The sequence below is a fragment of the Dama dama genome, chromosome 29 (genome assembly GCF_033118175.1).
Source record: "Dama dama isolate Ldn47 chromosome 29, ASM3311817v1, whole genome shotgun sequence".
Lineage (NCBI taxonomy): Eukaryota > Metazoa > Chordata > Mammalia > Artiodactyla > Cervidae > Dama > Dama dama.
The window spans coordinates 67,370,270-67,395,070 of NC_083709.1; the positions used below are offsets into that span (position 1 = coordinate 67,370,270).

The 24,801-nt window shown below is 52.1% G+C and overlaps 1 protein-coding gene across 8 annotated transcripts in view; it reads right to left on the reverse strand.

Moving 5' to 3' along the window:
- Positions 1-24,801, reverse strand: part of PAX5 (paired box 5) — a 186,194-nt gene that overhangs the window by 28,529 nt on the left and 132,864 nt on the right. For 6 of the 8 annotated variants that reach the window (XM_061132925.1, XM_061132923.1, XM_061132924.1 and 3 more), the window contains one exon: positions 14,107-14,208. The exons of the other annotated variants lie outside the window; for them this stretch is intronic. In XM_061132925.1, coding sequence (XP_060988908.1) covers positions 14,107-14,208 — 102 coding nt within the window. The remainder of the gene's footprint in view (positions 1-14,106; positions 14,209-24,801) is intronic. 8 annotated transcript variants of the gene reach the window in all.

Here is a 24,801-nt window from a genome sequence, read left to right on the forward strand (position 1 = left end):
TTCAGTGAGTGTGTGGATGTACCAACTGCAGGTAAACGGACGGTCCTGTCCCATCCTGCCCACACCAGCAACGCCACACACGGGAGGGCGATGTGTCCCAATTCTCCACTAGGGGGAGCCTGGGCAATTCTTCCTCCAGCAGAAATGAAGTTTGCAAGCATCCACCCTGGCTCATTCAGGTGCAGAAGTGCCCAGCATGGCCCTCTGGGGTGGGAATGAAAGCATGCCTGAGCTGTCCTTCTAGCCTGGGATTCTGTGGTTGTGGGTGGGGGGAGCTAGTCTCTTCTCCAAGGCATGTTCCGAGTGGCCCAACAGTAGCTACTGAGAGGTCACTACCTGGAGACCTAAAGCTCCCTCAGGCTCACAACATTGCCCCCAAACAACAAAGCAAAGAGTAGGTGGAAAGGAAAAGCCACCCGTGACCGAAGGGATTTGAGCAGGATGGATGGCTTTCAGTTCAGCCCTGCACATGTCTGTGTGTTCACGTCCTCTATTGGTCCACGCATTATTCAGGGTGGCTTCTCAAACCTTCACTGAGCACCTGCCCTGGGGCAGGCTCTGTGCTGGGTGGTGCTGTGATGCCACAGACACCCAGGCTCACGAGCCGCCTTTGGCTGGCTCAGACAGCCAGCTGGGGTTTCGAATTTCTCAAGGTCTCTCTCATCTCTTCGTTTATCTGAAGTCTATAAAGAGTTCCACTAAGATTCCCTTAAAATAGACAAAGGGGCCAGGGCAGCCACGTAGGGATGAGTAGGTTGTTCACTGCACAAGAAAAGCCGGCTGACTGGGCATGTGGGGCCCCTGAGGTTCAGCCTGCTCTCCACTTGCCAAACCCTGGACCGTGGCGTGGGGCTGCATCCACTCACGGGGAGGAAGGAGCAAGGTCCTGAGACACGACCTGGGGGGAAACCTCACGATCAGCTCCGTGGCGTCCCCTCTCGCTCCAGCTGTTGCTTCTTCACTCTGCCCTCACAGGTCAGGAGAGGAACATAAGGATGGATATAGCAAATCCCAAACGACTGCCAAACCTGGGCTGCTGGGGTTCTCTCCTTTCAGCCCACATTTATCTAGTATTGAGGATGTGCCATGCACCATAAGAGGCACAGATTGCCTACAAGGGTATCATTACACCTTTCACCATTGAGACAGAAGTATGGTCTGGCTCTCAGGGTCCTGCTTTTTCTCTTGCTAAGAGGATCTGAGCAGTCAAGACTGGACTCCATTCTGGCCCTGACACTTGGGCAAGTTACTCTGTGTAAGCTGAGGTCTCAGCGTCCTCCTCTAGGAAATGGGGTACCATCAACAAACCAACCTGAAGGGGCTGCTGTGAAGGGCCAGTAGGCTGGGAAATGACCTGCTCATAGACATTCTCACTAGATGCTAGCTACTTCTGGAAAGCGGGGCCTTCTCTTCTCATCCTCACCACAGGCCCTGGAGGAAGACTATAAAAGATGCAAAGGGGGCAAGGTGACTGGAGGCAGGACTGAGGCCAGGGCATCCGGCCTACCCCCCACACCTTCTCAGCCTCCCCCAGGTCTCCCTTGCAGCTGGAAGGATTGCACGCTCAGATGTGGATAGAGGTATTCCAGGTACAGGGGAAGCTGAGAGGGATGTTAAGTTAGGCCTGGAGACAAAGAAGGGAGGGCGAGGCGGGATGTGACTTGCTCCAGTGGGTGCGCGGTAGAGAAAGTGCCCCAGGGCTCCCATGGGGCCCGCTCTCAGAAACCACCCGCTGTGAGGGTCCCTGGGCCCCAACCTGCTCCGCTCAGGGGGCCCCACTCCACCCTCACGCTGCCCCATCCAGCCAAGGCTGGTGGACCTGAGCCCCGACCAGCCTCCCCCAGCAGCCCTCCCACCCGCTCCCTGGCTTCCTCCGGCTGGCCGGCGTGGTGGCAGCCCTGCCTGCTCCCCGGGGAGCCCGCCGCCAGGCCTGATGGCGCTGATGGAGGGAGGGAGGCCGCCAAGCTGTCAGTCTGGAGGTGCCCCTCGGAGCCCCTCCTGGCTGGAGCGAGGAGGGTGGGCCGGCGCCGGAGCCGGGCTGTCAGGGCCTTCACAGAGACGAGGCCGGAGAGGGGCTGCCTGACAGCTCGCCCACCGAATTAGGACCATTTGCATGCTAATTTCCAGAGCTCTAACGGGCTGGCAGGCTGGCTGGGGGGTGGAGAGTGTGCAGAGAGAGGCGCCGCGGCCTCCCTGCCCGCCTGGAACAATGCTTGACTGATCTAGCTGCGTTAACGAGCAAATTATGGTAATTTTGTTATTACAAATGCATAGAAATTTCCAAAGCGGGCAGCCATTCAGGGCAGCTCCCTGCTCCTCCCCACTCCTAAATACCGAACCCCTGTTTGTACACACGGGCCTGGCACCCGCTTCAGGGACGGAGGTTCTGGGGGACCAGGCTTCCCTCGCAGCCTCTCGGGGAAGGCCCAGAGCGAGCTGGTCTTGGGCCAGGGATCCCTTCCCGTCTCTGGTCCAGCCCAGCAGCCCCCAGACCTCACCCTCCTGTCCCCTGGGGGTCCCTGGGCCTGGCAGTCCCACGAACCCACCACATTCGAGCTGGTTTCTTTCCATCCTGAGCAGGTAATATGGGTGATTCTCCTTGTGGGTGCTCCGAGGTTTTGAGAAATTCAATGATTTCTCTGTTCACTCCGTGAAGTGGGCTCAGCTCCCAGGAGGAGATCAGGAGATCAGACTGTCCGATGAATGAATGAGTGAAGGAAGGAGGAAGGCAGGAAGGAAAGAGAGGAGAGAACAAGGGAAGACTGGTTAGGGAGGAAGGGAGGGAGGGAGAGAGGGAGGAACGGAGGAAGACCAGAACTGATTCCAGAAATGAGGACAGTTAAGAAAGACCCCACCGGGTCAGCTCACTGGTGGTATAATTAACCCAAGACCTCACCAAGAGTTTATTTGCCAACTGGCAACCCCTCCCGGCATTTACAACTATCCCCTGCTAGAATCACAATTTGTCCCAGTTTTTCTGGTGATCTTCTTTTTCATTAAAAGTACGTTTTTGGAAGCATGCTCCGGAATGCATCCAGACAGAAGCCTTTTCCAAGAAAGTGAGCTCCCCACTGCCAGCAGTGCAGCATGGTAGCTCCAGCCGCGGGGCAGGCGGGCACGAAGCTGGACGGTGAGACCCCGTAAAAACCAGTCCACTCGTGGGAGGGGCCAGCTGGTCCCCTCCTGGGCCTCTGCCTGCGACCCACTGGCAGTCCTCGAATTTTACGACAGGGATTTCAGGTTCGGGCTGATGTTACTGAAAGATGAAGAAGCTGCCTCAAGTCCATTTTGGAAGTCAGTGAGGAATAAACTGTCAATTACAGAGGAGAGCGGCACAGAGTCTGCCCCAGGTGGCCAAGGAAGCCTGGGCGGCCGGGCTCTCCGAGCGGGTGCTTGGGAGGCAGAGACTTAAATGTGAGCCGAGACTTTATAAACTCAGCTAGGGTCGTGGCCAGATTTTGCTATTTGTCTGATTTTCTAATTGGGTCACAAGTTCCAGAGGGCAGCCGAATGCAGGGAAAAAAAAAAAAAAAACACAGTCCTTTCTTTTTGTCCAGCCGCCTGACTCGGGGAAAATCTAAGGGCCGGGGGGGTGAGGCCTCACCAAGGTCCTGGGCTGACGCTCTGACCAACCCGGGGACAGCTCGGCCTCATCCCAGGAGATGCTCCTCTAGCTGACCGGATAAGGTCTGGGGAAGATCCATGCTCAGGAGGGACATGTCAAGGCAGGGGTGGGTGGATGGGTGGGGGAGTTGTGCTTCGAGTTGTTCTAGAAGCCAGGTCACCCAGAGACCACCCCAGGAAGGCCGGGCCTGCATGAAGTCAGGACAAAATGCTTCCTTTTTTGTCGCTTTGGTGAAGAAGTAGAGGATGTGAGGATGTGGTGGGTTATGTCCCACTAGCCCACTGGGAACAAAAAGACAGGCTGTGGCCACAGGAAAAAAAAAAAAAGGCCTCCGGCTGGCTGTGTGACCTTGAGCAACTCCTTTCTTTGACCTCATCCGCATACTCCTGGGCTGGTTCCTAAGGTCAGCCTGGCCAGTCCATCCCTGGCGAAGGGAGAGTGTACCGGGCCACCCCAGCCCTCTGCAAGGCACGTGTTAGAGGAGGCCTCCTCACATCACACAGACACGTCCCACCCCAGAGCCCTGCTAGCCGCCTGCAGTGCTGCCCGTGCCGGCGGGCCCTCAGCTGGGGCTTCTGCGGAACCAGCACCTCGGTTGCTGCCCCCAGGCACCTGCTCTGGATGCCCCCCAAGAGTCCAGGGTGGTGGGTGGTGGGACACGGCTGCTCTCCAGATTCCAATCCCCCTGCAGCCACTTCTGCAAGTGACTCTGGCTCCTTTCTGGGGAGTTTTCTTTCCAGGAATGCCCCCTCCTCCCTCTCCGAAAAGTACTCAGAAAATTTGCAGAGTCACAAAGTTCTGGGGCCAGGGGGCTTTCCTTCAATCCAAGACTCCTCAGTGCAGACCAGGGACCTCCCCTTATCTCAGAGTGGCCCCCTTTCTCTTGGGTCCCGCAGAGGGAGCGCTGTGCTTCTAACAGTCAAACTCCAAACTGGCAAAGCCCTTCCCTTGTCATCCGGACCCGACCACTGGCTAGCTGTGTGACCTTGGGCGAATCGCCAATCCTCAGCCTCAGTTTTCATCTCTGTGAAATGGGGCTAAAAATCATGCCCTCCTGATGCTATGGTGGGGAGCTGCTGAGACCACACACAAGAACTGTACTTTGTAACCATCTGTCCAGATGGTGGTTCATATTCTTCGCATTGTTGTGAACAAGACCTCGAAATGGTCACAACTGTCACGCATCCTGCTTTGGCAGGACAATGCCCAAGGCACGCATGACCTGGGACTGCGCTTCAGACAAAAGGACGTGATAACACAGTCGTCATCCGAATGTTCCCTTTCCCTCCTCCTTATGTCCCTCGCTCCCTTCCACTCCTTCTCTCTCTCTCTCTCTCTCAGCTCTGGATCTAAGTCTTCCTGACTCAGATCCTTTATTTGTGCCGGTGCGCATAGACTCCTTATAAAGAAAATTCATTTGTTCAGGGTCACCGCGTGGTTTTTCATTAAAAACAAATTACCCGCATTCAGGGAGGACATCTGGGCTTCTCAGGTCCCATTAATGACTATATTTCCAGCCTTCCCAGCCCGCTTGGGCTCCCCTTGCCTGTCACCCTGCGTTCCCGGCCCCAGGAGGACAATGAGAATGACAGTCAAGTGAAAGGGAAAACATGAGGGATGAGGGCGAGAGGCGAGTCCCCCGAGAGGGGAAGGAGGGAAAAGTGAAAAAAATAAATAACTCAAACAGAGGGTAACAAGGGCCATTGTCTCAGCGTCTTCCAGCGAGGAGCCAGAGCAAATATTGGAAGAGCAAGCTGGGGCGTGTAAGTTGAGCCGAAGCTCTGTTTAATTACACAGTCGGGCCCCAAGCCCCCGACTCCGGGCCGGACAAGATCGGGAGGGGCATGCGCCTGATTCAAACAAATTCTCCACCCCCTCATATCCGTGGGGCACCTACTGTGTGCAGGGACTGGATGGCTGGAGGATTCCAGCGGAGCATCCAGGAGCTGGGCAAGGCAGACCCTGGGCAGTGCTCGGGGGAGAGGTGTGCTCCCGGAGCATGGGCGGCACGTGGACAGGTGAAGATGGGGAGAAGAAGGGAATGTACCCGAGTCTGAAGTGTGGTTGCCTGGTGTCCCGGCTCGGGAAAGCCTTCTTCAGGCCCGTAAAAGACCTCTGGGTCAGGAAGGCCATCCACACCCCTAAGGAAGTGCCAAGGAGACCAAAGCCTTGCCCCTGGGCCCACTTTCCATGGGCACCAGGGGCTGGGAGAGGCCGGGACCAGAATCCAGGCGTCGGGCCCCACCGCTCCCCCTGACTGGCTGTGCACCCTGGCTGGCCGCGGCATCGCCCCGAACTCAGCTCGCTTACCTCTGAAATAGGGATAAACATGCCAACCTCAGAGGTGCCTCCAAATTGCCACTGGGGGTGACAGGTGCGGCTGTCTTATAGGCTGTAAAGCACCACGTGGCTGGGGGCGAGGCTTGTTGCTGGAATTAACTTAGGGGCAGAGGCAGTTTGGCTTCACTCAAAAGCATTTTCCTTTGAGAGGGCAGAGCCCCATTGCTCTCCCTGCCCCTCCAAGAGCTCTGGGCGTTGCCAAAAGTTCTCTGGAGAGAACAGTCCCGGATGGAATGACCCACAGGCTTAGCGGTGGCGGCCCGTCCAGCTGAGGGCCAACAGCTGATGAAGTTTTAGAGACAGGGGCTATAGATGCCAGTGGATCCAAGGAGGAAATGAAGACGGCCCTGGTCGACTCAGTCTGGATTTCGGAAGGACTCTGGTATGCACACAAGTAAAGCGTGTCTTTACTTTATATTTATCTTTACATTTACCTTTATATTCGCCCTCCCTGCCCCCAGCGGAGCACGCACTCCAGGTGTGGAGCCCCTGAAGGCCGCCGTCACCTGTGACGGCAGGGTTAGAGGACACAGGGACAGCCGCATGGGATGAGCACGGCCCGGGGCTCCCTCCTCCTTCAGCTCCACCCCCCGGAAGTGATTTACCCGCTTACACATGAAGGTCTGAGGCCATTGCCTTCGCATGTCCCAGCCCCAGACCTGAAGGGAAACTGCCGCCCTCGTGGAACAGTGGTGGTGGACCGGGGGTCCTCCAGTTCAGCAGAGGGGTGATAGCAGATTTAGAAGCCCTTGTGTGGCAGGACCAGAAAGCCCCCTATGGAGCATCTAATTCAATCTCCTCGCCCCCTACCTCCTGCTTTGAGAGAGTAGGAAGTCCTGAGACCACATTCCAAGGTCACGCTGTGAGGCTGTGGCAGCTAAACTCAAAACCCAGGCCTCCTGGACTCCAGTCAGACCTTCGGGCCCCAGCAGGCTTTCCATCTCTGAGCCTTTGCTTCTGCAAATGTGGCTTCTGCAAATGTTCTTCCCCAGCGTGGCAAAGCCTCATAAAACCCACGTGGAGTTTCTCCCCAGTCCCAGCGTCACTTCTACGCAAGGTTCACATGGGACTTTAGTCACAGGCACTGCTCAGATCAGGCCACTCCAGACCCCTCATTCTCCATGCCTTGAAGGCACAGAAGCCTCCCCTGCAACTCACATTCAGATCTGCCTGGGACAAGGCTGCCATCTGTCAAGGCTGCTGCTTGCAGCACTTCATGTCCCAGAGATTTCTAGGGATTGAGGCTCGGGGTCTTCTTACACATAGGCCCTCACCCAGAAATGCCCCTCCGACTTCTCAGACTGGCAAACTACCCTTCAAGGTGAAGCTCGGATCACCTTCTCCAGGAAGTCTGCCCTGATTTCTCCCCAGTGCCCCCAGCAGACCTAGCAGCCTCTCTCCTGCATTTCTCCAGCACATTCCTAGATTTTAGCTCTAAATATAGCTTGTGAGAATGATATTTAGTATCAGTGAGCCTGTTGGGCTGCAGCCCATGGGGTTGCAAACAGCTAGACACAACTTAGCAACTAAATAGCAACAACATCTCACAACCTCATCAAGCTGCCAGAAGTAAAGTCGCTCCTTACATTTTGCTTCCCTGGCAGTTCAGTGGTAAAGAATCGCCTGCCAATGCAGGAAAAGCAGGTTCAATCCCTGGGTCAGGAGATCCCCTGGAGAAGGAAATGGTAACCCACTCCAGTATTCTTGCCTGGGAAATCCCATGGACAGAGAAGCCTGGTGGGCTACAGTCCATGGGGTTACAAAAGAGCTGGACGCAACTTAGCGACTGAACAACAACTCACCAACTAGACTGTGAGCTCCCTGAGGGCAGGGGTTGTGTCTGTAACATCACACCTAGCCCAGAGCCAGCACCCGGTGTTTCTCAGGAAATATCTGAGAATGAATGAAAGGATAAATGAATGGCTACTTGCCATTTCATCCTGGCTCTGTCCGCTGTTCCCCAGGGTCTATGTTCCTGGTGTGGAGTGACTGGGGGCCACTAGAGGGCAGCAAAGAGTCAGCAACAAGCAACAGGTGTGCGTGGCGTTCCAGGGCTGCCTTGGAACGGTAAGGAGGGAGCTTAGAAAGCGCCCAGGCCACAGGACCCACAGGCGCTCTGGTGAGGAGGTCATAAGAACAAAGGCTATTCATTCCCTAAGCAAACATGCTGGTGCTTGGGCCAGGGAAGCGCTTGAGAAGGGAGCACTGATCCAATCTCACAAGATGTTCTAGCCTCTCCACTACGTCCTCCCTGGCTTCTGCCGGCCCCTCCCAAGCCTGGCCATTCTCACGCTTTCAGTTCTGGTTTTGGGGAAGGGTCTCTACACAAGGCCGACAACGGTGTCCCTCTGACTCCCATCCACGGGTCTTGGCCGTGCCTATGGAGCTGTGCAGAGTTCCAAAAGCTGACAAGTTCAAATCCTAACCTTGCTGGCCACTGGCCTCGTCCTTAACCAGCTTCTCTTCCTGTCAACCCCACTTACCCAGCTGGGCTGGCTGGGCCATGCTCCCCCCACATGAACCCACTCCAGTCGCTGAGCTCTGCCCCCCTCCTCTTCAGACAACCAAGGATACTCTGCTTACAGCCCAGCTTCTGGCCTTCTTTACCAGGACATCTTTCTCATTTGGACCATCCCCAGGTGTCTCTTCATTTTCTCCAGGCATTCAGAGTCTACCCTGCTCCTGCTTGGCAGCACTTTTGCTTGTGACTGGATTCTTTTCTGACTTGGATTTCCCACAGATCCATGGGCTCCAAGGGACGTGGGCTCTGCCGGAGAGCTCTTGACTTGATACCAGCTGGGCAAGGCCAGCTCTAGGCATGCCTGCTGGGCTTCTCTCTACCACACCCAGCTCAGACCCCGGTATAAGCATCAGCAATTGTAAATAAGAATAATACTAAATAACACTTACATTGCACTTCATATGTGCCAGGCAAAATTCTAAGAGTTTTTACATATATGACAGTCATCCCTAGGTATCTGCCAGGGTTAGGGACCAGGACCCCCAAGGATATCACAATCCACCGATGCTCAAGTTCCTTATATAATATGATGTAATATTTGCATACAACCTACATGACCCTCCTGTATACGTTAAATCATCTCTTGATAAATTGCAATACCTAATCCAAAGTGAGTGCTATGTAAACAGTTGCTAACACTCAAGTTTTGCTTTTTGGAATTTTCTGGAATTTTTTTCTGACTATTTTCTATCCATGGTTGGTTGAATCCATGGATGCTGAACCCATAGATCCAGAGGGCCAACTGTACATCATTTAATCCTCATTCTTATTATCATCACCCCCATTTTATAGATGAGGCGGAAACAAGGATCCAGAGAAGTTACATAACTTGCCCCAAGTCACACAGCTGGTGAGAAGCAGGAGGGTGATGCACAAGCAGGCAGCCTGGCTCCAGGTCCCGGCTCTCAACCACCAGCCTCCCTGCTTCACCATGCGGCTGCCACCGCGGGCCCTCGGGGCGGCTCAGCCTCCGTGGCTGCACTGTCGGAGTACTTAGCCAAGCTGTCCCAGGCAGCCCAGCCCCAGCCTCCCCCACCCCCCACCCCCACCCCCTTCTGAGTGGCATCTACTATTGCCTGGCCACTATGGGCCAGGCACTCTGCCAGGAACCAGGGACACAGAGGTGAACAAGATAGACCGAACCTCATGTGCCGTATAACCCTCAAGTACTGTACAGACCTGGGGGGAACTGCACAAGGAAGGAATAAACGAATTAAATTAAATTCCTCCCATGGTGCTTAAATAATGAATGAAAAGAACAGAATGCCTTGAGAAGGGTGTGATGGGGGTCTTGGTTTAGATGGTGTGGTGGGCAGAATAACATTTCCACCCCGCAAAGATATCTGCACCCTAATCCCTGGAACTCATGACCAGGTTGTATGGCAAAGGGGAATTAAGGTTGCTAATTAGCTGACCTGAAGATAAGGAGATTATCCTGGATTAAGCAGGTGAGTCCATTAAAACCACAAGGGTCTTTCTAAGAGGAAGAGGGAGCAGGAGAGGGCAAACCTGGAAGATGGCGGCATGATAAAGACTCAGGCCAGGGATGCGGAGCATTTACAAGCTGAGGAAGGCAGGAAAGGATTCTCCCTGGGTGACCCCCAGAAGGCACACGGCCCTGCTGACACCTGGACTTCAGCCCAGGGAGACCCAGTTTGGATTCCCAACCTCCAGAACCATAAAACGAGAAATGACTGTTGTTTTAAGACAGTCACTAACTTGCAGTGACTCGTCATAGCAGCAAGAGGAAGCTAACACATATTTGGTGAAGCGTTAGGTGAAAACGTGGGAGTGAGAGGGAGCCAGGCAGTCTGGACCAGTGAAAGTGGGAGTAATAGAGCGGGCTGAGTGCACCAAGCCGAGGAATCGCCCCTGTTGGGGGGAGTATGTGTCTCCATCCCTCCCACTGGAGTCCAGGACCCAGTGCCTGCTCACACCACCTCATTGGCCTCAGGGGTCCACTCCAACCTCGCCATCACCTCCCACTTCTTCAAGAAAGCCATCAGGTTGAGCGATTTCAAGAATGGCATCTAGAGGTGATGCACACCCATCCACAGTGAGCAGCTTCCGGGACAGAGAGCCCATCAGGCTCCTTCTAGGGCCCTCGTCAAACAGCTGCGTGTCTGCTGCAGCCCAGGGGAGGTAAACACGACATGGGCAGGATTTCCTGGCACTCTGGCCGGAAGCCCCCAAAGAGGAGTCCAGTAAGGGGTATGGGGCGAGGCGAGTTCATCTCAAAGACAGTCGGTTACCTTGCTTCTTAGACTCACTGAAGCCAAAGGGCAGTGAATGCCTCCATCTTTCCCCCAGCCTAGAATTTTTAAGAGTTTCAAATGCCATGTCAATATCCGTTAGGTTGTGCAAATACCTTCAGGCGGGAATCAACTAGTTACCCTGGTCAAGACACTATGGAATCTTTGGTGCAAAACTTTTGGCATTTGCTGGAACTTGAGGAAAATAAAATCTGAAAACTGTCTCCATGCCGAGCTGATGTGGTGTGCCGTGTTGGCTTTGTTCAACGTAACTAATTAGCCGAGGGCTGTGCAGGGCTGGCAGAGCCACAGGAACTGAATCCACAAACGCTCGAGCAGACCAAGTAGCCTTGATCTGCATATGTGAACACATCCTGAAATCAGAGAGGGTGGACAACCCCGACAGCAGAACCAAATTCGAAATAAACAGGAGTCTAACTCACCAAGACTGTGGTTTGTATGGAAAAACATACTATTTTTCCAGGCCCCAAAATTCAACTACCCAAGTGGACCCCAGACATAATCCCTTTTCAAGTGTATTCTAAAAGAAAACCTCATCTATGGAAGTCTCTCCTATAATGGAAGAGGTAGCAGCCAAATGTTTCCCAGAACCTATGCTGGGTTGTGCTAAGTCGCTTAGTTGTGTCTGACTCTTTGCGACCCCATGGACTGTAGCCCGCCAGGCTCCTCTGTCCATGGGGATTCTCCAGGCAAGAACACTGGAGTGGGTTGCCGTGCCCGCCTCTAGGAGATCTTCTCGACCCAGGGATCGAGCCCAGGTCTCCCACATTACAGGTGGATTCTTTACTATTTGAGCCACCAGGGAAGCCCCTCCCAGAACCTAGGGTAGGAAAAATAGCTCCGAAGATTTCGGTTTCCCTTGGGATTCACTTCCAGGCTGGGAGGGAGGGCTGTTTCATATAGTGATACTGACTTCAGCCTTCTGGGCTCCAGGACTGTGAGAGAAATTTTCCCACTGTCTTAAGTCACCAAGTTTGTGCTAACTTGTTATAGCAGCCACAAGAAATTCATACGCAGGTCAATATTAATTTTCCCTCCCTCCTGCCTTTAGCCAGACACTCACATAAAAGGACCTATTCTGTGTTATGGGCTATGAGGGGTGTGGAAGACGAGGAAGGCAGAGGACCCACTGTGCTGAAAGGTGGTCTAGATCTGGGCCGTTCCAGCAAAGACCACGAGTGTGGGCCAGCGCTGCCCCCATGAAGCCATCCAAGAATGTGTCTGGAAATCCTGTTGCAGACAGACTCCCAGAGATGTGACGCTGCTGTGGACAGGGGGAACAGGAGCTAAGGGCCTGCTTGCTAAGCGTGGAGTTGCGGCCCCGACACCAGGTCTGGTGCTGAGTGAGCGCTGGGGCTGCGTGAGAAGAGGATGTGGGCAGAGAAGGAAAACAGAAGGGAGGAGGGAGGGAGGGTGCCGAGAGAGACATGGGGCCTCCCTGCCAGAACACCTGTCTCCCTTCCTCCTCTCCACGCATCCTCCCTCTCTGCAGAGCCCCAGGGGGCCACCCCACCCGGCGGGCTCCGTGGCCGCCCGGCCAGTGGCTGCTGGTAGGACCCGTGAGGCTTTGCTCTTGTGCGGGTCTGTGGTTCCTGCTGCCACCATTAATGCTACCTGCTGTGGGCTCTGCCGGAACCCCCGGAACACCCAGCCATTTGTATTCCGAGCCTGGTAATTAGGATTGCAGGAATCCCAAGGGCTGGAGGGCACCTCTGTCTGGATAAACTTGGGCAAGTTCAGCTGCTGCTCTGAACTCGGCCTTTTTGGAGTTGGCAGCAGGGCCCGGCAGGGCCAGCCGAGTGGCCCCGCTTCGCCGCCCACATGCCCTCAGGGCTGGACCTGGGGCTGCCACCTCCCCCTCTGCCATCACTGCGAAGCAAGCATTGACAAACGGAGGGTGCACAGGGGGGCAGAAGCCAGGAGTACTGCACTGCAGGGCAGAAGACCTGGATTCAAGACCGCCCACCTCCACGCTCTGCAGCTGTGGGCAGCTCCCTAACTCTTCTGAGTCTCACTAGCCTCCTTCTGACCCTGGGGACCCTGCCCACCTCACAGGCTGTAACACCGCAGGGCTCCTGGGCAAGCACTTTGCACTTGACAGAGTGATCCACAGCCACGAAGTTCCTGGGCAGTCCCAACTTGCTGAGGGCTGGCAGACAGTGAGGGTGGAGGCAGGCAGGAGGGTGTGTGCCCCGCCGCCTCCCGCTCTTGCCCTGAGCACAGTGGCTCTGCCGTGACCCCTCCTGGAGGCAGAAAAGGCGAAGCCTTTGCAGGCATGGATCTGGCAGGCCTCCCCGGCGTTGGCAAGGCCCAGGGCAAGAGTACACACAGAGGCCATTTCCCATATGTCTCATATTTAAAAGTCATAAATCAAGCTAACAAACCGTTAAATGAAATATGCTCTGTCTTCCTACCTTGTTAAATAATCTCCGTAATAACCTGGAAGGCCAGGAGAGAATTTAGAATTCTGGGTCTCCTCAGAGCCTGTGCCCGGCCTTGGCTGGATGGGAAAGGCCCACCTGAGCCCTGATCCGCCCGGCTTCCTTCCCCACGCCCAGCCTGCTCGTCTTCACCGGCCTCGAACGCGGGTGTGGACACCCAGGCTTCACGTCCACACTTTGTCCACACTGCCCACTGAGAGTCAACCTGGGCCCCAGGGTGTGCATGTCGGTGATGTGGGCTGGCGAGAAGCCGGAAGGGGCTTAGGGCTGTTTGGGCAGGCTCCCGGGTGGGCTGGAAGGAGGGGTGCGGGCCCCAGGTGGGCACAGCCCCTTGGCCCGCAGACGCCTCAGTCCACAGGCACAGGGGCACTTCTGTGCCAGGAGGGGGTGACTCCAGAGCAGGGGCCCTCCTGCGAGGCCTCAGGGTGGCTCATGCTGGGTCAGGGCTTCTACTGTGGCTCCGCCTCCTACTTGCCGGGCAGCTTGGGACGCCCCAGCTCCTCTCGCATGGCAGCCCACTCCAGTATTCCTGCCCAGAGAATGCCATGGACAGAGGAGCACGGCGGGCTACCATCCAGACAGTCGTGAAGAGTCCGACATGACTGAAGCGACTCAGCGCGCACACAGCCCCTCTCTGACCTTCAGCCAGGTCCCGCGCCCCTCAGCATTCAGGGTCCCTGTGTGGCCAGCGAGGGTGTCTGAGGGACAGTCAAGGACGCCCCTGTCTCTGATACCCTCCCAGGTGCTGCCGCTGGTCGACAAAGAGGCCAAGAAGGCAGAGCTCAGCCTGATTTTTTCAGGTTCACTCCTCCCAAGCAGGGAGGTCACTGGGACCGTGTGGGGAGGAATGCCCCCCAGGAACCCCAAATGCCTCCTGCTGCAGAGACGCAGACAGCGCAGACTCACCAGGCACCATCCCCGTCAGCGTCGGCGCCGAGTAGCTGCCCTGTCCAGCGGGGGGCACGTGTGGAGGGTACCCAGGGAGGGTCGTGCTCGCCAAGTCACGGCCTGAGGAGTCAAAGCAACAAATCACAGGGTGAGCATCCCCACGGCCAGCTGCTCCATCCGCGGCTCCCCCGACATCTGCACGTTTGGCATGTCTGGATGCTTGACGCCAGTGTGCACGCACACACACACACACACGTACTCATCCACCCCTCCAGCCGGGCTCCACCAGCAGGAAGCAAGGATGGCTCGGTTGGATCCCTGGGAAACCAGAGCTCCGACCACACCCCTTGCTCTCTGCTCCCCAAGTAGGGCTTGGACTTCTCCGTCAACACACCGTGGCTTCTGCTGGGCCTTCTGCACATGGCCCAGCGTCACCATCTTCCAAGAGCAGCTCAGCCATCTCCCAGCCACCCACAGTGGGCAGGGCTCTGCCTGCCTCAGACCCAAATCTGGTCCTTACTGACTTCTTCCTCTTTGGACCAGAGCCTGTCACTCATTCAGTGATGGTGCAGGAAGCACCTCCTGACACCAGACACTGTTCTGGGACGTGGAGGTTAAGGCCTCCGCCGTTGGGGGCAGACGTCCACTGGGCATGTGTCCCCGTCATCGCAGGCTGCCAGCTCCCGAGGGCAGGGGTGACACCTCACTCAACACCCAGAAAACCCACCTCCACCTCAGGGCTCGGTACCTAGGGGGTCTCCGTGAATAAACGCGTGAGTGAACGGTCCGGGTTCCAGGCCAAGTGGAACAAAACCCCAAAGCAGTAGAACTCTGAAAGGGCCCTGAGGTTCGGCGCTCAGGGAAGGAGCGGACCTATAGCTCTCCAAACACTGATGATCACACGTATGTACTAAGGTGCTCGTGCCTAAGAGCAACAACCCAGACCCCGGAAGACGGGACTGTTCGGTGGTTGCCTGTTGAGCCCTGAGGACGAGACCCCACCCTGCGGGGAGGAATTGGCAGTTGCCCCTGAAAGAAAGGGATGCCCCTGCTGTCAGACTATGAGATGGGCAGAGACAGCCCAGGCTGGGGCTGTTCTAACGGGTCGGCTTCCCTACCGGAAGGTGCTCTGGGTAGAGCACCCACCCGGCCCTGGGCCCAGGCTCACACCCTTGGCGACAACAAACCACAAAGGCTTATGTAGAAACTGTAAACACCAGGCTCTGTTTTCAGTCTTTCAAATCACTAACCCTCAACAACGCTTCATGAGGTAAGGTACTGATACTTTCCCCAGTTTATAAGATAATGAGACAGAAAGGTCAAGTAATTTGTCCGAGGTTGCACAGTAAGGATTTGAAGCCAAGCAATCCAGCGGCAAAGACCATGGGTTTAGGCATTCTATTCTACTGCCTTGCACACGTGCCTGGCTGGGCTTCTGTCCCCCGTTCTCAGCTGGGACCGTAGGCTGAGCCCTGCCTTTAGGCCACACTGTCACCAGCTCACTCCATTGTGCAGAAAGAGATCCAGCTACACAGCTTTTGTAATATATGTGTTGGAATGAAAGCAAGGACCACAGTGGAGGAGGGAGGCCAGATCTGCCTCCTGGAAGATGGAGGCGTTACCCTGCTAGGACGCTGCCTGCTGGGCCAAGCCCCAGGAGGTCCATACCCCACCCGTCTGCCTGAGATGGATAAGAGGGTCCTGAGAAGGGAAGGGATTTGCCCACGACACTCTCCTCATTTCAGGCAAGGCTGGGACTGGAATCCAGCTCTCCTGTTTCCTGGGGCTTTGGTTCTTTCTTCAACAGGGGTTGTCCTTTCGGTCACATCTGAACCTCAACAGTTTCTGCCGCTGTTACATACACTTTAAACCCTGATCCTCAAAGCGGAAATGCAGTGCCTCGCCAAGGCACTCAACCCAAGAAGCTAGATAAAAAAGCAATAAAATGAACCTAGGGAAAGGAGGAGGAAGGAATCGATAAAGAAAAGCAGAAAATAATGAATTAGGAACCAGAAAAGCAGACACAATCATAAAAACACACAATAATAAATAATAAATACAACCAAGAGTTGTTACTTGAAAAGACCAATGAGATAGACAAACCAAGGACAAGACTCAAAAAAAGAAGGCACAAATATCAAGATAAGGAATGAGAAGATACAGCCAGAGATATGGGAAAGATGACATTTAAAAAACATAGAAACATGCAGGGATGCTCTATGCTACCAAATGTGGAAATCTCGTCAAAAGGCACAATTTTCTAGGAAAACATGAATCACCAAAATTAACTCAAGAAGAGGTAGAAAATATTAAAAAGCCCAATCATATCAGAAAAGGTTGTTTCAAGTTATTTTTAAAAATAAAGTTGCCTTGTCCATGTAGTTTTTGGGGCATTTGTTTTTGTCTTTTGTCTTCTTTTAAAACTTCAAGGCCAACTAATAAAAATAAATGGAAAAAAAAAAAAAACCTTCAAGGAACACACACTTCTATTATTAAGCTGATCCAGGATACATAAAGCTAAGAAAATGTTCATTTTGCCAATGTGGCAAAATCCTGATATAAAAATTTAACAAAGTCACTCAAAAATGAAAATTAATGGCTGGTCTCACAATTTATTAATATGCAGGCAAAAAAAATCTACTATCTCATTGATGAAGCAATATAGAGATAGAATAGTACACCAAGACCAAGTAAGCTTTATTATAGGTACGCAAGGTTGCTTCAATATTAAAACATTGCTTGGGAATTCACATTAATATGTCAAAAATTCACATTAATATATTCAAATTAATATATTTGATATGATTATATCAAAAGCTGTGGAAAAGGCATTGGCTAAAATTAAAGAACACTTATGGCTCGATAATAAAAAGACAAACAGCCCAGTGTAAAAATGGGCAAAGGACTTGAAAACACATTTGTCTAAAAAAGATATACAAAAATGGCCAATTCCCTATCAGGGAAATGCAAATCAAAACCACAATGAAATACCACGTCACACCCACTAGGATGTCTATAATAAAAAAGATGGGTTATGACAGTGTTAGAAAAGATGTGGAAAGTTGGAACCCTTATACACTGTTGGTGGGAACATAAAATGGTGCAACCACTTTAGGAAAGTCTAAAAGTTCCTCAAAAAGTTAAGCATAGCATTACAGTGTCTCCCAAGAGAAATGAAAACATGTGTCCACTCAAAATTTGTACATGTATGCTTCAAGCAACATTATTCATAATAGCTAAAAGAATATAAACAATTCAAATATCCATCAACTGATGAATGGATACCGAAAACGGTGTATATTCATACAACATAATCCTTAGCAATAAAAAGGAATGAAGTACTGATACACACTACAACATGGATGAACTTGAAAGAAGCCCATCATAAAAGACTACACACTGTATGATTCTATTAATATAAAATGTACAGAATGGGTAAATCTGTAAAGAGAAAAAGTAGATTAGTGGTTGCCTCAGGCTGGGAGTGGGAAATAGGGGGAAAGAGAGTAACTGCTAATGGATATGAGGTCTTTCTGGGGGGATGATGCAATGTTCTAAAATTGGTCATGGTGATGGTTACATGACTTTGTGAGTGTCCTAAAAACCACTGAATTGTATACTTTACATGGGTGAATTTTATGGTATGTGAATTATATCTCAATAGTACTGTTATGTTTTATTATTGCCATCTATCATCACCATCATCATCATCTTGAAAAAGAAAAAGTCATTTGACACCAAAAATGTAGGAAGGACCTAACATTAAACTGTTTATTAAACCAAATAAATTTGTCTTTATGGAAAAAATACACAGCAAAAGAAAAGATTAATAAATTGAATCACTTAATAAAATAGACCAAAAACCTACTGCCTGGTAAAAAACAATATGTGTGTGCCAAGTTGCTTCAGTCATGTCCAGCTCTTTGCGACCCAATGGGCGTGGCCCACCAGGCTCCGATGTCCATGGGATTTCCCAGGCAAGAATACTGGAGTGGGTTGCCATGCCCTCCTCCAGGGGATCTTCCCAACCCAGGGAGTGAACCCAGGTCTCTCGCAGCTACCTGCATTGCAGGCAGAACCTTTACCACTGAGCCACCAGGGAAGCCCAGAAAACAATATAAGCAAAGTCAAGTGATAAATGGTGGACTGGAGGAAATTATTTGCAGCATAAACCATAGATAAATGGCTACTATCCCTATATATCAAAAACTCATAAGAATCCAAGGGAAGAGACCAAAAATCTCATAGAAAAATGGGCAAAACTCAGGAACAGAAAACTGTTATTTGTTGGGTGACTGGTCAACCAACAGAACAACAGCTTCCTTCCAGGTTCCTATGAGCCAGGCTCTGGGCCGGTATTTCACAGGGCTTATCTCAGTCAACAACCCCAGAAGGTAGGTGCTATTATCATCCCCATTCTACAGATGAAGAGATGAAGGCTGTTATCATCCCCATTCTACAGATGAAGAGATGAAGGCTGTTATCATCCCCATTCTACAGATGAAGAGATGAAGGCTCCAAGCAGCTGAGGTATGCGCCCAAGGTCATACAGCTGATGATCATGATCGCTAACATTTCTGCCGCACTTACTGTATTTTAGGCCCTGTTCTAACACTAGGCAGGGTTCTGAACACTGTTCACTGTGTTTTACAGCTACTAACTCATTTAATCCTCAAACACTCTATAGGTCAAATAATATTATCCCCATTTTACAGATGTGGAACTAAAACACAAGAGGTTAGGCACCTGCCCGGGGTCTCCCAGTTCGTGAGAGAGGCCTGGGGTCTCACAGCTCATGACAGAGGCATGGCCAAACCCAAGCATTCTGGCACCAGATCCCTCACACTCCCCCAGTACACGGGGCACTTGCTCTTTCCCCGTCCCTAAACTGGGGGTCCCTAGATTGCAAGAGCTGCTCCCACCCTCCCTCCCCTGCTCTGGCAGGGCACATAGCAGGTGCTTAGAAAATACCCACCAAGGTGAAAATTAATCAAAAGACATTGGTTCTACCATCTGAAAGGAACTTTGGTTCCCATCTCACCAACGTCTCAGAAAGCCCTTCACCATGGAAAGCCACAAGAAAACCAGGCCTCATTTATCTGTTTTTTGCTTGGATGCAACTTCTTCTTTTTCATATACAGCCCATTTCTACGTAGGCTCTCTCTACGTACACTAATGGGGGGAGATGTGAATCCAATTAACTTCAAATTTAGCTCATAATGAACTTATCTCATTTTGCTACCAGCCCCATTCTCATCGTGTGGCAGTAATTAACCACTGGGGGTTGTCACTCCCAGACACATGACGTGGAGATCCTCCCAGCCCCTCACTTCAAACCCTTACAGAACTCATTACCCTGACAGTACACAAACTCTTCACTTTGAACACCACAGGGCACCAGCCAAACGCCCCCTCTATCTGCCCGGATGTGAGTGTGAGCAAGAGAAAGAAGAGAGCGGGCCACTGAAAAGCCATGAGTTACTGTGAATGAAATGGGAGCGAGAGGCTGGTGATGGCTCCACGGCCAGAGAAGGCCTGGCTGCCTAGACAGCCCTGCGTGGGAGGTTCTCCCCAGAGGCGGGGAGTCTCCACCACAAAGCCCAAGCTCTAAGGAACATGGCAGAGCTGGCCAGGGAACGCTAAGTCCTTTGCAAACTGGCGATCATATCCACCGGGGACTGTTAATGCTCAGAAAGTCTGAACACCCCAGGCAGAGGCAATGGTGACTTGCCGTGTGACCTTAGGTAAGTTCAGCCACCTCTCTGGGCCATCGTTTTCCTACCAGAACACTTAAGCCGTGGGAACAGATAGCCTCTGGGGTTTTTTTTCTGTTTTAACATTCTACAGCTCAGAGGCCTCATTTTAGCCCTGTGTTGATGGAAGCTGAGGCTGGCGCCAGCTGCTAGAGAGATGCCCACCTCGCCTCAGCGCTCCTGCCCGCAGTATCAAGCACCCTGGAGCCCCTGGATTAAATCCTAGTGAAACGAAGGTAAGCACCAGTCTGGTTTTCCTGTCTTCAGGAAAGGAACTTATGGCAGGAGATGAGGGCTGTCAACCTGCACGTTGTCGCCAAGGCCCCCTCATCCAATGTTCCCACCGGCGACCTGGCGTCTGGCTTGGAGAAGAGCTTCCACTCAGTGGTGGCTAGTTTTCAGAAGTTGGAACTCTGGATTCCTCCTCATTTGGGAACCTCCTGTCTATGTGAATGTTGACTCAACTCCAGTTTGTAAAATATACACTGAGGGCCAAAGAAAATGTTATCCGAAAACCACGTTTAGCCCGCATGGCCAATTTTCAACCTTCCTCGTTCTCGAAGCTCTCGAGTCCTATCTGAACCATCCCATACCACCTCTCCACCAGTTTCATCACCTGCCAGGCCTTTTAAGGACCAGAGCCCAGCCTGGGTGTCCAGGTAGCTACCAGAGAGGTAGCCCCCGGGCAGGGCAGAACGGGCCAGGGGATGGAGGGAAACCCTGCAGGAGGTGACTCCTGAGACCTGCGGCATGACCACATCAGCTCCCTAAGGCCATCTGAACCTCCTGCCAGCCTCCCAGCCACGCTGGCTTCCCAGACACCCCTCCTCCCTTGAGCCCAGTCAGTCCCCGAGCCTCTCCCGACTCCATTGCCTGCGGACCTCTCCTCCCTGGCCCGACCTGCCCCAGGTCAGACTGTTCTTCCCTTCGCTCTGTTTTCTAGCGACCTCATCTGTCCCCTGCCCTGATCCTGCCACACCCTCTGTGGCCGTTTCTTCCAGAGCCCTGGCATCCAGCCCCCGATCCCTTCGGCTCACACTGAAGGACATCCCGGAGTCAGACAGAAACTCAGTGAGGGCCGAACCCAGGGAGGGCTCTGAAGCTAACACTTCCGACTCTGTCTTGGTTCAATAATTTAACCAGAACTGCAGACACTTCCACTTCTATGACATTTTCTCAGAAAGCTCTTCCTCAGAGTCACAGAACCATGAGAAACCCTTTTGCATGTTAAGAAACATTATTAAAACTTTAAAAGAAAAGGTCATAAAGGTGGGAATCATAGCCTTTTCACATCATGGGGCACTGTTAACTGTCATACCCAGGGATCATACCTCTAAGAAAATGTACCTGTGTTTGATGAGTCTTTACTACTTGATTAGAGCCCAGAAATGGGGATGTTACACGTGAATGTGTAGATTTCTCTCAAGTAGAAAAGACAACTCCAAAGGTCTGGGTTTATTGCCCCATAGGACATTAACCGATTCTGTATCTAATCTAGCAATTTTACTCCAACGTTTTTAAAAAATGCCTTTCTACATGGACGATATAAACCCTGTTCCTCAAATGTTCTTGGAACCACTTTTATCTTTTTATAGGTTCACTCATTAATTTACGAGTTGAATAAAATCTTCACATGTGCTCATTCTATATTTGTACATGAGTTATGTTCTTAATTCTTTAAAAATTTACACTTTCTCGCTCGTTACGGGAAAAAGCCAACCAACCCTGAGTGAGACGAATTGAAGGTTTTCAACCGACACCAAAGTAGGTGAGAGGAAACAATTGCTACCTTCGGGGAGGGAGAGAGGAGCACGGCAACAGCCGGGACCCAGGAAGGGGATGAGCCCTGCTGCACAATCCCTGGTGTGTGCCCATAGGTGTGCACACAGCCCGGGCACCGTCCTTCCAGCTGGGGTTTGAAACGAGTGGCAGTCTGAATGGGGGTTGCTCCCTGCTCCGGAGTCTCCCTTTGTTCGGACCTGCCGCAGGCAAAGGACGTGTGAGCCGGCAGTGCAGACAGGGAACATTTAACCTAGAGGGGGAGATCTGCCAGGAGGCAGCACACAGCATGTGTCCGCAGAGTGGACAGGCTAATTGCAGATGGGCCCATCCGGTCATTAAGGCGGACCTGGCCATCTCCTAACGACAGGTTTATTAGCCATTCGTTTAGGTGGAGCTATTTACTGAGAAATAATAACCCTCAATTTCTTTTCCCCAAATTACTGAATCCCCACTTTCAACGATTTCTGACTGACCCTCCTCTCATTGCTGGTGCTAAAGATCTAATCTGGATTTGTGGGCAGGAAGACAACTCTGAGAATTCATTCATCACGGCTCTGTTTACTTCACAGCTTCAACCCTCCCCTCTTCTTTCATTCCAACAGGCTCTGTCTACTGCCCTGGAATCACTGGGAACTTCCGGACTCCAAGGACTGCGTTTTAATTGCAAGGGAATGTTTGAATTTCATCTGCCTGGCATTTTTAGAGCAGACACTGGGGCCCAGTCAATATTTCCATGTACATTTATGACATGATCTTCCTCCACTAGCAACTGTTGATCCAGTGTAATAAACTTAGAAAGGCAAGGTTCTAATGAGCAAGGCTGCAGAGCGGCTCTGCCATGCTCATGGCTCTGGGCATCCCTGCCAGGACAGGCGCTGCTCCAGGGACAGATGGAAACCATTATTTACAACAGGAGCATGGCCAGGGCCACTGTGGGCAAGCTCAGGCCTTCACTCACTCATCTGCTCACTCATTCATTCACATATTATCTGATCCCTACTGAGTTCTACCACCAGAGGACCCGGGGATGACAATAATGACACTAATACCCACAACAGTAACAGTGACTGCTTATTCAGCTCTTACTAAGTGCCAGGCACCATTCAGAGTGTTTGTATGCATTATCTCATTTAAGTGTCACAGCCACTCGGGGAGATACAAACCTTGATAACCCCCAGTTTGCACATAAGATGGTGGTGTTCGGAGGCAAACCGAGGCCGTGTAATGCCAGTCTATGCCTTTACCACCCCTGTCCCTGCACTGTTCTGCTTCAGTAGATGAATTGCAAAATATAAAACACACCTCCTTTTTGACCTGCAATTCTACTTCTAGGACTTTACCTATGGAAATACACAGAAAAGTACACCAAGATTCACATTTAATGGAAGGGAGGGACGGAGACAAACCAAGGGCTCCCCTTGCAGCTCAGTCGGTAAAGAATCTGCCTGCAGTGCGGGAGACCCGGGTTTGATCCCTGGGTTGGGAAGATCCCCTGGAGAAGGAAATGGCAACCCACTCCAGTATCCTTGCCTGGACAATCTCATGGACAGAGGAGCCTGGTGGGCTGCAGTCCATGGGGTCACAAAGAGTTGGGCACAACTGAGCGACTAACACTTACTTACGCTTAGTAAAAAATAGATAAATCTGTCTGCTGACAGACACATAAAAATGTTACCGAAAGTATACACAAGACATGTTTAACTTTGGGGTGAGGATTCTGGATGGGAGGGCTGAGGTTGGGGAAAGGAGAACCATTTTTCATTTTATATTTTTCTGTATGGTTTGAATATTTAACCACATGCATGTATTACTTTTTGTTCAAAATTAACTTTTTGATTTAAAATTAACGTTTTCTTAAGAACCAGACACTGTCTGTGCCCCAAGGGGCCCGCTGACAGCCTTGAAGGGGAGGTAATAATGAATCTAAGATGCACGAAATGCATAACTACCCACCCCACCCCTGCTCCCACCTCAGCAGCTCCTGGGCCAGAGCTGTCACGGTGGGCACTCCCTGCTTTCAAAGACAGCATCATGATGCCAGGAGCACCTTGGCCAAGTCACACGTCCACAGCTTATGATCACACCAGCCCTGCCCCAAGCCAGCACTCAGCCTTGCGCAGAAAGGAAATGCAGTGATGTCCCGCCCACCCAAAACCTGCCATCAGGCACCCTCAGCCCTGACAATCTGGCTGTCAGTTGCCAAAAGGTGGGCCCAAAGCCTGTCCCTAGAGCCCCTGGGCACCAGCTCTGGCAGGCCAGGTCCTCACTGGCACACAGTTCCAATGAGCTCAGTGGTTTGGCTTCCCAGCCGCCAGCAGATTGAAAACAGCAAAAAAAGAAGGGGGAGAGAGACTTCCGGAGCCAGGCAAACTGATGTTAGGAGAAGTGACAGGTGACAGGTGAGCAGCAACGATGGAGACAGGAAAACAATATAATCTGACATAAGAAGCCCAGACTTCAACAGTCTGGGGTGCCTGGTGGAGGGCAAGCCGCCTGCTTACAGACCTCCAGAGGCTTTGCCGCTGCAGCCAGAGAGGTTCAGCGATGCAGGTTCAGAGACAAATCTGGGTGCTGTCGCTGAAGGAAGGTGAACTTCCGTCTCTCCAGCATGATTATCTGCATCTCTTATCTGAGAAGCCCATATGACAAACCAGTGCTTTGAAAGTCGGTTTGGGACCTATATAATCATAGGTAGCAGATGGAGAAAAGCCCAGTTGTCCATCTCAATCCAGGATGGGTCCTTGGAGAACACTGGTCTGGTGCATGGCAATGGAGAAGACCTCCAGGACACTGGATTGCTGACGGAAACCCGCCATACTTCCACTCCTGGCTATGGTACACACCCACCCAAGCTGGCTGGAGAAGACTGAAAATGTAATCTTGCCTCCCAGTGTGCCAGAACCATGGGGTCCCATGGCTGGACTGAAACTTGGAAGTTTCCCGGTCTCGCCCCAGCTCAAGGCTGACAGTATTCTCATCACGTTTGACAGTATTCTCATCATCTCCCTACCTCCAGGCTGCTAAGGCAGAAGATCCTTCCCCAATATAATGGTTGGGAATGTCTTCCTTCTCAAGAATTGGTTTACACATCAACTATATGATTCCTAAATAGAAAGTGGAATGGGTTAAGGAACACAGAAAGCATAGAGTTCCCTTGAGGTGACCTTGCAGACCAGGG